The sequence below is a fragment of the Rhinatrema bivittatum genome, chromosome 7, assembly GCF_901001135.1.
Source record: "Rhinatrema bivittatum chromosome 7, aRhiBiv1.1, whole genome shotgun sequence".
In the NCBI taxonomy this organism is placed as follows: domain Eukaryota; kingdom Metazoa; phylum Chordata; class Amphibia; order Gymnophiona; family Rhinatrematidae; genus Rhinatrema; species Rhinatrema bivittatum.
In genome coordinates this window covers 96,938,013-96,951,583 of record NC_042621.1, presented here as the reverse complement: position 1 = coordinate 96,951,583, position 13,571 = coordinate 96,938,013, and the positions used below count along the sequence as shown (strand labels likewise).

The window sequence follows — 13,571 nt, the reverse complement described above, 5'->3', positions numbered from 1 at the left end:
CAAGATGACTGCTGCATCGGAAAAGCAAGTAAAAAAGAAAAAAACCTTCACAGACATAACACATTAGAGCATGGCACCCTCAGTAAATGTACAGCCTACAATACCTCTCTTAAATTTGTAGCAAGGTAATCGTCATAATACATATGAATAACAACAAAGCGACAAATGTACCTCCATCATTCCAGAACTAATCTAAGACCACAAAATTTTTTTTGTCATTTGAATGACCTCATACTGGGCATCATCAAGAATGCTGAATGGCATAATGAATTTTCTCTGCCAATGTTTAATCATAGTTCATGAAATGCAGTTTTTATAATACTTAGTGTGGCATGCTTTCAAAACTTGTGTGGCAAACTAACCAAAAACTTCCATTTAAATTTTCTCAGAAAAAACTATAGCACTTCCATTTCTTGTGATATGAAATTAAAGCTACTTAGCTTCATCAAAGAAACACCTGTTGACCCAGCGCGTTCAGAGGCTTTCTATCAGCAGATCCATGGAACAGCTATGGGTGCCACCATGGCCCCTAGCTTGGCCAACCTTTACATATTTAATTTTGAGGAACAGCATCTTTACCCAGCATCCACTTTCAGACGAATTTCACATTGGACTTGCTACATAGATGACATTTTCTTTTTTTGGCACAGAGATGAAAATAGTTTACATCAATTTTTGGACTGGTTGAATTCTTTGGACATTAATTTGCACTTTACCATGCAATATAATATGCATCAGATTAGTTTTTTGGACATTTTAAATACACAACATGATGATAGTCTTGAAACTTCTTTATACAAAAACCCTACGGATAAAAATGTCCTTTTACATTTTTCTAGTTTTCATGCTTACAGTTTAAAAAACAATCTACCAATAGGACAATTTTTGCGTCTCCGTCGTCTTTGCTCTACCAAAGTTGAATTTTTGAAACAAGCTCAACATCTATCCACTCAATTGCTCAACCGTGGGTATCCTTCCAGCATTGTTAAAAAGGCTTTTAAACGAGCCTCTAATGCCCAAAGACAATGGCTGTTGCTGGACAAAACAAGCGATTCTGATAAAGCTCCTCTAGTATGTACACTGAGGTATTCTACAAAATCTGCCTGCATCGCAGCTGTTACGTAGCGGGGCCCTGAAGGCCTTGCATTCTGTTACGTAGTGGGGCCTTGAAGGCCTTGCATTCTGTCAAGAAAGGGGGAGTTTAGTGTGCCCTACGGCTTCAGCCCAACCCCAGACGGATCCAGGACCAAACCGAGGGTTGACAACGTGTTCCACTATGGCAGATGGTCTTACCCTCTGCCAGACCTGCAAGCTCCCAAGGCCAACAACAGGATGATGTTGGAATGTGAATGGTCCTCCAACCATTCCGAGCCCATTTGGACCTGCCGCTTGGATCAGCATGGAGCAGCAGGTCTGGCCTGAGATCGAGGGCAGACGGGCCTTGACACGAAGACATAACACCAAGGTCGATGCAACGGCATCGCAGATGAAGACATGACACCAAGGCTGATGCGGATGGCATCAGAGACGAGGGCTGGCACAAGACATGACACCAAGGTAGCTGGGCTGTGGAAGTCAATTCCTGGATCGCTCGCGGTGACCTCTGGACTCCTCTCCCGGGGGATGCTGGGAGCAGTATGCAGATGAGCCTTCCGGTCCTCCTCTACTGCAAACCTTGCGGGGCCTCTGGAAGCTGGGCTGTGGAAGTCAATCCCTGGATCGCTCGCGGTGACCTCTGGACTCCTCTCCCAGGGGATGCTGGGAGCAGTATGCAGATGAGCCTTCCGGTCCTCCTCTACTGCAAACCTTGCGGGGCCTCTGGAAGCTGGGCTGTGGAAGTCAATCCCTGGATCGCTCGCGGTGACCTCTGGACTCCTCTCCCGGGGGATGCTGGGAGCAGTATGCAGATGAGCCTTCCGGTCCTCCTCTACTGCAAACCTTGCGGGGCCTCTGGAAACTGGGCTGTGGAAGTCAATCCCTGGATCGCTCGCGGTGACCACTGGACTCCTCTCCCGGGGGATGCTGGGAGCAGAATGCAGATGAGCCTTCCGGTCCTCCTCTACTGCAAACCTTGCGGGGCCTCTGGAAGCTGGGCTGTGGAAGTCAATCCCTGGATCGCTCGCGGTGACCTCTGGACTCCTCTCCCGGGGGATGCTGGGAGCAGTATGCAGATGAGCCTTCTGGTCCTCCTCTACTGCAAACCTTGCGGGGCCTCTGGAAGCTGGGCATAGGGAAAAATAACCCTTGCTGTAGTTACACGATGTTAGGTTCCATATTAGGAGCTACCACCCAGGAAAAAGATCTAGGCATCATAGTGGATAATACTTTAAAATTGTCGGCTCAGTGTGCTGCAGCAGTCAAAAAAGCAAATAGAATGTTAGGAATTATTAGGAAGGGAATGGTTAATAGAATGGAAAATGTCATAATGCCTCTGTATCGCTCCATGGTGAGACCGCACCTTGAATACTGTGTACAATTCTGGTACCGCATCTCAAAAAAGATATAGTTGCGATGGAGAAGGTACAGAGAAGGGCAACCAAAATGATAAAGGGGATGGAACAACTCCCCTATGAGGAAAGGCTGAAGAGGTTAGGGCTGTTCAGCTTGGAGAAGAGACGGCAGAGGGGGGATATGATAGAGGTCTTTAAGATCATGAGAGGTCTTGAACGAGTAGATGTGACTCGGTTATTTACACTTTCGAATAATAGAAGGACTAGGGGGCATTCCATGAAGTTAGCAAGTAACACATTTAAGACTAATCGGAGAAAATTCTTTTTCACTCAACGCACAATAAAGCTCTGGAATTTGTTGCCAGAGAAGGTAGTTAGTGCAGTTAGTGTAGCTGGGTTCAAAAAAGGTTTGGATAAGTTCTTGGAGGAGAAGTCCATTAATGGCTATTAATCAATTATGCTTAGGGAATAGCCACTGCTATTAATTGCATCAGTAGCATGGGTTCTTCTTAGTGTTTGGGTAATTGCCAGGTTCTTGTGGCCTGCTTTTTGGCCTCTGTTGGAAACAGGATGCTGGGCTTGATGGACCCTTGGTCTGTCCCAGCATGGCAATTTCTTATGTTCTTATGTTCTTATGAAGACATGGCGCCAAGGCTGATGCGAAGACATCTCGGACCAATGGTCAATGTGACGGCATCCCGGACCAGGGTCGATGCGACAACATCAGGAGCAAGACGTTGACATGATACCAAGACTGATGCAACGGCATCCAGGACGAGATGAAGAACTTGACGAAGTCCAGACGAGATGAGAAACTGGGCGGAAGGACATTGGCACTGTCTCTCAGGGCGCCCTACACAGTCCACCCGCGGGACTGGTCGCGGACCACCCTGTCCCACTGCGCGCCCTACACAGCCCAAGGAGGCTGGTCACGGACCACACTGAGAACAAGACAAGTGCAGGGAAGAATCCAGTCGAGGTGGGACTCCGACAACGGAGCCAGATGTCGCCCGAAGCACCACAAAGGCTGGCAGGACATGACGGCTCAGGAGCACAAGACACCGGTCCACCTGCAGGCCACTCCACGCTCGGGAAAGACGTCATCCGAGGGAGTCGGGTCTGACAGGTATCAGAAGGCTCAGGAGCGCTGAAGCAAACACCAAGAAGGGTAGGACACCAAGGAACCTGGGACATCAGGAAGCGGAGGATCAAGACAAGACACAAGGACACCTGGATGGGGACCTCAGGCACGAACATGACTTGACATGAAGAGACGAAATGAAGGGGAGCTCCACGAAGAAGACCTGATGGAGCTCTGGCAGACAGGAGCCTCCAGAGTGAAGTAACTCCGATGCAAGGCGAAGACTGAAGTGACGGAGCAGCCCTTTATAGGGCTGGAGCAGGAAGTCCACTCCCTAGGTGGGGCCAGCACACTTCCTGTGTCTGGCCCTTTAAATCCAGCAGAGAGACACGCGCCGGCACCTAAGAAGGAAGCAGGAACTTGTGCAGGACCGCAGACAGTGGCCTGCACCGATGTCTTCACGCAGGAGGCAGGGCTGGCCTGAGAGGCAGGCCTCGATGACGGCAGCGGCTCCAGCCACTGCAGGAGGCCCCGGGGGCAGCTCCAGCCACTACTGCAGCCCAGGGCTGCGGCCTCCTGGTCGCGAAGATCAAGGTGACGTCGGTGGCAGCTTCGTGCCGCATGAGGAAGGGCAGACAAGTCCGTGGCTCCGGCCGCGGTGAAGAGGACGTCTCCGGGCAGCCTCCGAGCCGCAGGGAGAGATCGAATCCGCGGCTCCAGCCACACGGCAGCGCCCGACCTTGGCGGCATCCGTGCTGCGTCGGGTGAAGAGGAACAGCAATGGTGAGTGCCTGCTCGTGGGGGGACCCGCGGGCAACGATTCATAACAGTACCCCCTCCTCAAAGCCCCCCTCCTCAAACCTCCTATTAACAGTTCGAGGATAAGGGTAGCAGTCCATACCGGATGGAGGCATTCGAGGGTCCAAAAAATTGAAGCTGGTATATCCAGGGACAGCATGAAACAGAGCAAGAACAGTAGAAACACAGAACATAAGAAGACAATGATGAGAGACCAAAGAACATGAGACCGAGGGAACACGAGACCAAGGGAACATGAGACCGAGAGAGCGAAGACCACGCGAACAGCGACCGCACGACCAACAATACAAAAAACACAAAAGAGGGAGCAAGGGAGCAGAGAGCAAGCAAGCAAGGAGCAAGAGAGCAGAAAGCGAAAGAGCGAAAAGCGAGGGAAGGAAAACGAGGGAACGAAACATGGGAATGAGGAGGATGGGAAACTCATAACCGGAAAGTAACAAATGGTAACAAAACAAACGAAGAACAAACAGAACAGAACAAATGAACAACAAACAAAGAACAAGGCATAACAAACAACAAACAAGACCAAGACAAGAAGCACCAAGAAACACCAAGAAGGCCTGGGGGAGGGAACCCAGGGTGGGCAAAAAACTAGCAACACCAGTAGGGGTGCAGGCGCCTCCTGCAGGTCGTAAAGACCCCAAACTGGCCAACATGACAAAATGGTCTGGATGCAGGCGCTTCCAGCAGGTCGTAACAAAGGCAAAGCTGGCGCCTCCAGCAGGTCGTAACACAAAGAAAGTCCTGAAAAAAAAATGTTTCAGTCCCAAAACCAGTCCAGGAACAAACAAGACTCTGGAACAAGGCGGATCCATTGGCGGGGCACCACCGTCAGGCACATGGCCTTGCATTCTGTTAGATAACGGGGTGATTTAGTGTGGCCTTGGGCCTCAGCCCGACCCCAGACAGATCCAGGACCAAACCGAGGGTTGACGACGTGTTCCACTATGGCAGACGGTCTTACCCTCTGCCAGGCCTGCAAGCTCCCAAGGCCAACAACAGGATGATGTTGGAATGTGAATGGTCATCCGACCATTCCGAGCCCTTTCGGACCTGCTGCTTGGATCGGCATGGGGCAGCAGGCCTGGCCTGAGGGCGAGGGCAGACAGGCCTTGACACGAAGACATAACACCAAGATCGATGCAACGGCATCGCAGACGAAGACATGACACCAAGGCTGATGTGGATGGCATCAGAGACGAGGACTAGCACAAGACATGACACCAAGGTAGCTGAAGACATGGCACCAAGGCTGATGCGAAGACATCTCGGACCAATGGTCGATGCGAGGGCATCCCGGACCAGGGTCGATGCGACAACTTCAGGAGCAAGACATTGACATGATACCAAGACTGATGCAACAGCATCCAGGATGAGACGAAGAACTTGACGAAGTCCAGACGAGACGAGAAGCTGGGTGGAAGGACATTGGCACTGTCTCTCAGGGCGTCCTACACAGTCCACCCGCGGGACTAGTCGCAGACCACCTTGTCCCACTGCACGCCCTACACAGCCTGAGGAGGCTGGTCACGGACCACGCTGAGAACGGGACAAGCGCAGGGAAGAATCCAGTTGAGGTGGGACTCCGACGACGGAGCCAGATGTCGCCCGAAGCACCACAAAGGCTGGCAGGACATGACGGCTCAGGAGCACAAGACACTGGTCCACCTGCAGGCTGCTCCACGCTCGGGAAAGACGTCATCCGAGGGAGTCGGATCTGACAGGTATCAGAAGGCTCAGGAGCGCTGAACCAAACACCAAGAAGGGTAGGACACCAAGGAACCTGGGACATCAGGAAGCGGAGGATCAAGACGAGACACAAGGACACTTGGACGGGGACCTCAGGCACAAACATGACTTGACATGAAGAGACGAAACGAAGAGGAGCTCCACGAAGAAGACCTTATGGAGCTCTGGCAGACAGGAGCCTCCAGAGTGAAGTAACTCCGATGCAAGGCGAAGACTGAAGTGATGGAGCAGCCCTTTATAGGGCTGGAGCAGGAAGTCCACTCCCTAGATGGGGCCAGCACACTTCCTATGTCTGGCCCTTTAAATCCAGCAGAGAGATGCACGCCGGCGCCTAAGAAGGAAGCAGGAACTTGTGCAGGACCACGGACAGCGGCCTACACCGACCGCTTCACGCAGGTGGCAGGGCTGGCCTGAGAGGCAGGCCTCAATGACGGCGGCGGCTCCAGCCGCTGCAGGAGGCCCTGGGGGCAACTCCAGCCGCTACTCCAGCCCGGGGCTGCGGCTTCCTGGCCGCGAAGATCAAGTTGACGTCGGTGGCGGCTTCATGCCGCATGAGGAAGGGCAGACAAGTCCGCGGCTCTGGCAGCGGTGAAGAAGACGTGTTCGGGCAGCCTCCGGGCTGCAGGGAGAGATCGAATCCGTGGCTCCAGCTGCATGGCAAGGCCCGACCTTGGCAGCGTTCGTGCCGCGTTGGGCAAAGAGGAACAGCAACGGTGAGTGCCTGCTCGCGGGGGGACCCGCGGGCAACGATTCATAACAGCAGCCATTGTTCATAAATATTGGCATGTCCTAAAATTTTTGCAGATTTTCCAATTATTGCATATAGTCGGGGCAAGAATTTACGGGACCTTTTGACTCATTCTTTTCTACGACCTGAAGTATCTCTGTCCACTGACAGTCCTATGGGACATTGGCTGTGTAAAAAATGGGCCAGACATAGGAAGTGTGCTCAAACCTTATCAGGACAGTCCTGGACTGACCATATGGGCAATACCTATATAGCAAGGGCTTACTCAGATTGCACTACCTCTCATGTAATTTACATGATCATTTGCCCTTGTAACAAATATTATATAGGCAGAACCAAACGGCCAATTCATACACGTCTTACAGAACATCGTAGTTTGACTACAGCAAAGATTCAAGCTCCAATAGTATCTCATTGCATTCAATATGCACATGTTTGTGGATTTGAAGTGGTGGGTCATAGATAGCATTCAAATTACTAGCAGGAGGGAAATCCACAAGCTTTACTAAATTTTCATGAACAAAGATGGATATACCGATTGAACTGTGTTCATCCTGCTAGCTTAAATGCCACAATCGAGTGGTACACCATTATTTAAGACAACTAATCAGTTTCACATTTTGACAAGCTGTGACGTCAGTTTTGCAATTTTACACGTGGTTGTCCTGCATTGGCTGGGAGACCTTTAAAAATGGCGTATGTGCGGCCCCTCCAGTAGAAGACTCACATTACCGGATGGCCGGTGAATTGCCGCTGAAGCACTAACACATTAGTATGATCGTTTTTGTGCCTTGCTGAAGTAAAAAATGTGTTATAATTTTTTAATAATTGTTCCTACAGACACATTCGGCCCCATGATGAAGGTTTCAGTTGAAACATGGACTGTGTCGGGCAGTTTTGCAGAAAGCCTCTGAATGCACTGGGTCAACAGGTGTTTCTTTGAAGCTAAGTAGCTTTCATTTCACCTCACAAGAAATGGAAGTGCTATATTTTTTCTGAGAAAATTTAAATGGAAATTTTTGGTTATTTTGCCACACACGTTTTGAAAGCATGCCACACTAAGCATTATAAAAACTGCATTTCATGACCTATGTTTAAATCATTGGCAGAGAAAATTCATTATGCTATTCAGCATTCTCGATGATGCCCAGTATGAGGTCATTCAAATGACAAAAAAATGTTTTTGGTCTTAGATTAGTTCTGGAATGATGGAGGTACATTACCCTCAGTAAATGTATATGTCAATGCTCCCCATCCCTACTGAACCATAATGGCACAGGAAGATCGCCTCATGCCTAGCTGACTATGTTCTGTTTATTCTGCTGTTTCTTCACTGGTCTGATGCAAAGAACAGAGCTTTCAAAAGATAGTCAAAAAGGTATTGAATTAAACAAAAAAAAACCAATCTCACTTGTACCTTATTTGTTGACCTTTATTTCAGTTAACTCACCTGGTTTTGATTATTTGTTTATTAGGTAGAATTAACTGAAGATAGGGACTATGTTATCTGAGTAAAGCTGCAAGAAATCAATCCTCTGTTTTCTAAAACACTAAGGAGCCAATGTAATAAGCAGTGCTAAAGCTGCAGTGGGTTTTTGTGTGTACTTGCATGGGTTTCTGCGTGTGTTTTTCCCATGCTAGCCTTAGGCGGGTATGTAATGGCATGTTCAGTGCGAGAAAAACGCACACAGAAACCTGCTTAAAAAATCGCAGGTGGGTTTAGCGCTAATCCATGCAAATAAGGCAAATTAATTATTTATGGGCTATGCAGTAAGGCGTGCATCGGTTAGCGTGGGTTTTGTAAGTGTTTTTTTTAGCGCCTGGGTCAGGGCAGGAGATAAGTTAAAGCATGTGTTTGTAGACCGGTTTTGCTGGTATTATTGTGGTTGTCCGTGTAGCTCTGAGGTGCTCATGGATTACCTTCACTTTTTCCAGATATCTGTTTCATTCTGTGGGTCGGCAGAAAAAATCTCTGCTGCATTACCTGTGCCTACCGGCCTCTGCAGGAACAGCTGCCACATGGTCAGAAACGGAACATGAAGGAGAACCTTCAGTTCCACGACTACTAATTTCGTCACAGTTTCCCCCCCCCCCCCCCCCCCCCGAGAATCACTTGCTGGTCACCACATTAATGCCGTTTTTGGTGTCGGTTTGTGTGCAGTTTATTACCTAGGGCTGTGAGCACGTGCTTGTGCATGCTTTTCTGCACAGGTTTAACAGCAGTGTGAATTTTCTGTACGCATCTCATTTACATATGCAGCCTTTATTATTTCCTGTGGAGGCACCTGCTTTTGTTGCACGCACTGAAAAAGGTACGCACAGATAACTAGCACCGATTTCACCATGGGTCTTACTACATCGGCCCTTATATAAGAAAAAAGGAACTGGGGTAGATGGCTATGGGGCAGGTTGGGTGGGACTTTAAATACAATAGATCAGCAATTCAAGGCAAATGTTCTTAGGAATCACGCAAGCTTCCTAGTAAGCAACAAAAACTGAGGTGTGCCAGAGAGAGACCACAGAAATTAACTAAATCCTATATAGAATCAGAACCTTCTGTTAGGGCATAGTTACAGGTGATATAAGTCACTTGAAGAGATATAAGTATCCATGATGAGATAGGGTAGGAAATGATTTGGACTGTTGAGGTCAGGCTACTTAAAATTGCTTTCCCTCTGAAGCAAAGTTTTCTTCTTCACCATTAGGTTTCAGTATCAAGTATAAAATGAACTGAAGAGCGATTCCATTTCTTGATATCCAGGCACAAGAAGATTAGATCCTGAGTAGAATTTTGCATCTTTTTCATGCAGGCCATGTTGGATAATTTCTTTTTAGTAAATCAGGCCAACCCTCTGTTGGCTTGGAACATGAACAGCTGAAATATGAAAAATTCAAAGCACACATTTGTTTTTCAATGTATTCTTTTGCTTCTTCCCTTTCTTTCTACAGAATCATGGGGCAGACCCTGAAATGCCACCAAAGAAGCTGTGTCAATAAACCCAAGAAAAAACACTCAAAGTTCACTGACCATGCTTCTGACTCGCTGCTTGACGGCAGTAATCGGGTCAATATCAATCTGGCTTCAGAGGAAGAGCTAATGACATTACCAGGCATCAGCAGAGCTATGGCACACAGTATAACGGTTTATCGACGTAGATTAGGTGGATTCCGGAAGGTGGAGGACCTGTCACTAGTGACAGGTTTTGGGGCAGAGAAGATGCAGCAGCTGCGTCCCGAGATCTGTGTAGAGGCTGTTCAACCCTCTCTGCTCCGCACCAGCCTATCCAGCTGCGATTTACTTTCCAGCACAAAAGTGAACGTGAATACAGCTACTCTACAGCAGCTGCTCCAAACAAGAGGCATCTCAGAGGAGCTTGCTTTAGCCATCCTGCTCTATCGGAGCCAGCATGGAGCATTTCGGCAAGTGGAAGATTTACAGAATGTTAATGGTATGGATTCTGTGGCACTGACGCATATTAAACCCTTCATAACAGCTGCAATGCCAAGGCCGGCCACAGTCTATGCAGACTTCAAGTGGGAAGGGTCCCAGAGATGTGATGAGGATACGCGCCAGACTATGCAAAATACAAATGCAGGAGTTCCACCTAGCACCCCAAAATCCACATTATCTATGAAATCCCTAGCACAGCCTTTCATTGGGTCCTATGCAGGGAGAAATGTGGTGAGGGTGGGGAACTGGGACCTCCAAGGTCTGACCCTGGAGAAGGCTGAGAACCCAGAAATAAGGGAGATGATCTGCCTGACACTGCTGGAAAATGGGTGAGTAACCAAACTGAGAATATGGACAAGAAGCGGGGAATTTAAAGCAATAGGAAGATCAACAAGAAATCTGAAAATCCACTTAAGTTGTATTAGTGCCTTTAAAAAGAAAGATTGACTGTTGACCCCTTTCACATCAGAGTATGCTGAGATTCAGTTTCTACATTTTAACTGCTTATGGCTGTCTTCTTAAACCATATTGTTCCCACAGCTTTGTGCAATATGTCTTCACTTAAATGCAACAAAAACAACACCGGGTACCAGGGGTAATGTGTGAGAATGAAAAGAAAGGACCATACGATAAAGCAAACAGAAGGAAAATGGAGCAGCTGAAGCTATCAATGGACCTGACATTCTCAGGCTACCTCAAAGGAAAATGTAAAACAATTTGATTGGAGGTCGCATGATGGTGTCTTAGAATACAGGTGCAGAGAACTGTAGCTCTGGGTCTAGGGCCTTTCTTATTGTCTGGCAATTTAAAAGGGACGCTAATACAGCTATAATATTTCAGGTGCATTACCACAAACTGGCTACATTTTCAGTGCGGATGTGCAGAAATTGGAGGCAGAAGGATCTGTAATCACAGGGATCCTCAGTCTAGATTGACTGCCTTATTAGAGTGGTTTAGTTTAACAGACTAATCTTCACCTCCTCCCCCCTCCACCCTAACTAATTTCTCCACCCCCTCCTCCACCCCCTCCCCTACAAACCCCTGCCTTATTGAACCCTCCTTTTCACTTTTCCTGTAAGTAACCTGCTTAAATTTGTATATAGTCCTATAAATAGCCCGTTACAGTTTTAATGCTCTAATTTCTATGCCCCCTGCTCTTTGTATAATCCTCCTTGTTTTCCCCTCCCTGTTGATTGTAATTTCTGCCTTTAGTTACAATGTGAACCGGTATGATGTATGCATACTAATACCGGTATATAAAAAGTTTCAAATAAATAAATAAATAGCTGTCACAGATTCCACAGAGGGAGTGGGTGCTGTAGCTCAGATGGGTGGATTAGGTAAAGAGGGAAGGAGAAAGAAATACAACAAATTAATTACAGGGCCAGTGCAGGGCTGTTAAATGCCCTAGGCTAACCTTACAGCCTTGCACCCCCCACCTCTATCCCCGGTTACACCCTCCCCCCCCACACACACACAATTCAATATATATACGCATTAATAAAAACAGATTTTACATGAAAAAGGACAAAATGCAGTCTTCTGAGATAAAAATCACTTACAATAATATATACATTATATTTACATGCACCGCTGTGATGGCAACCAAAACACCCTGCAAAAAAAGACACTTGGATCCATACGGTATTGGGCCTATTTATTTAATTTATTTATTTAGGCTTTTAATATACCTTCGTTCCAAAAGAAGATCATATGTTGGGTGTGGGTTTGGCCCTCAGAAAGCCATGAGTAAACTGAAGAACAATTACAATATACTAAGCCTCTCATACCAAAACAGCACAAACTACCAGTAATCAAACAGTAACAAACCTACCTATGTAGAAAAGGCAACACTATAAATATTACACCAGGCCCTAAAACACCAATATTCCTCCTATTAGGAAAACAGAACAAGCCTGGCTGCTATAGATCCCTACACAGAAACTACACATTAGCAGAATACCTCACCTCGGTCACATATGCAAAGAGACCCTCACCAAATATAGAATAAAGAGACCATAAAGTATAAATAGAAACATGCAGGCAAAAACTGAACTGGAAACTGCAACAAGACAGACTTGTATGCCAGTGGATCTCAACCTTTTTTTGGTTGGGACACACCTGAAAGATGGTTCTCACATACGTGAAACACTGCTCATTACAATCTACAGCAGAAATAATTAAAAAAAAAGGCCCCATGTTACTTTTATTGTTAAGAATGATACAAGGGAAAAATAAGAGTACTCTCTCTGAACATAAATTTTATAAGTAGTGAACCTCCCATACCAGAACAGCACCAACTTCCAGCCCTCAAACAGTAACCATCTTACCTTATTAGGAAAATGGAACAAGCCAGGCTGCTATAGAGCCCTACCTAGAAACTATGTGCAGCAGAATACCTCACCTCAATCACATGTGCAGACCATCACCTAACAAAGAATAAAGAGACCATAAAGCATAAATAGAAACATGTAGTCAAAAACTGAACTGGAAACCACAACAAGCCAGAGTCTCTGTATGCAGTGCAACAAAGGAAAAAGAGAAGCAACACCAGTCCTCATAACATAAAACAAGAAATATAAAATCAATAGCAGTAAAACCATAATAATAATAATAATAATAATAATAATAAAAAGAACATATTATTTCAAGCCAGCTGATGAATGGAATATCCAATAATTAAAAACTCATATAAAACATTTCTGGACACAAAATATTTAAAAACAGCAGACACAAAGACCTAATAATTAAAAATAATAAGGATTAAAAAATGCTCTGCTCTCCATATCTAGACACGTTCGATTTCCAGGTGCCCTGAGATTGTTGTGAATTAGGAGGAGGAGGAGAAGTTGTTTGCAAATTTCTCCTTTCTCTCAGTCACACACATTCTCTTTCTCTCACTTACATAGGCTCTCAATCACTGAATTACACACATGCTCTCTTTCTTATATGTTATGAGTGCCGCCTGTGGCAGACCTGCACGCGGCCCTCTCACCTCCAGCTCCTGGTTTCTCTTCACTGGTGGCGGTGGACCGGCAGCTCCGACCTCAGGGTTGCCTCTGGTGTCTCCAGATCTGCCACGGTCCCCAGTGTTGCCAGACAAGATGTCCCTGCTCGTCGGGTCTCTCTACGTGGCCTGCAGAGAGGCGCCGCAATCGGCGCTGCGCCCCTCCCTAGGCGCACGCGCATCGCTGATTCTTTTAAAGGGTCCGCGGCGGGAACTTGGCCGCAGCCCCAGATGCTGACGTCAGACTCTTCAGTGTATATAAGCTC

General features: G+C 47.1%; 1 protein-coding gene across 4 annotated transcripts in view; it reads left to right on the top strand.

Annotated features, from left to right (window-relative positions):
• The window catches only part of LOC115095289 (endonuclease/exonuclease/phosphatase family domain-containing protein 1-like), a 135,344-nt gene that overhangs the window by 37,719 nt on the left and 84,054 nt on the right, over positions 1-13,571 (top strand). For all 4 annotated transcript variants that reach the window (XM_029608767.1, XM_029608770.1, XM_029608768.1 and 1 more), the window contains exon 2: positions 9,797-10,627. In XM_029608767.1, the coding sequence (XP_029464627.1) occupies positions 9,801-10,627 (827 nt within the window). In that variant the 5' untranslated portion in view covers positions 9,797-9,800. The remainder of the gene's footprint in view (positions 1-9,796; positions 10,628-13,571) is intronic.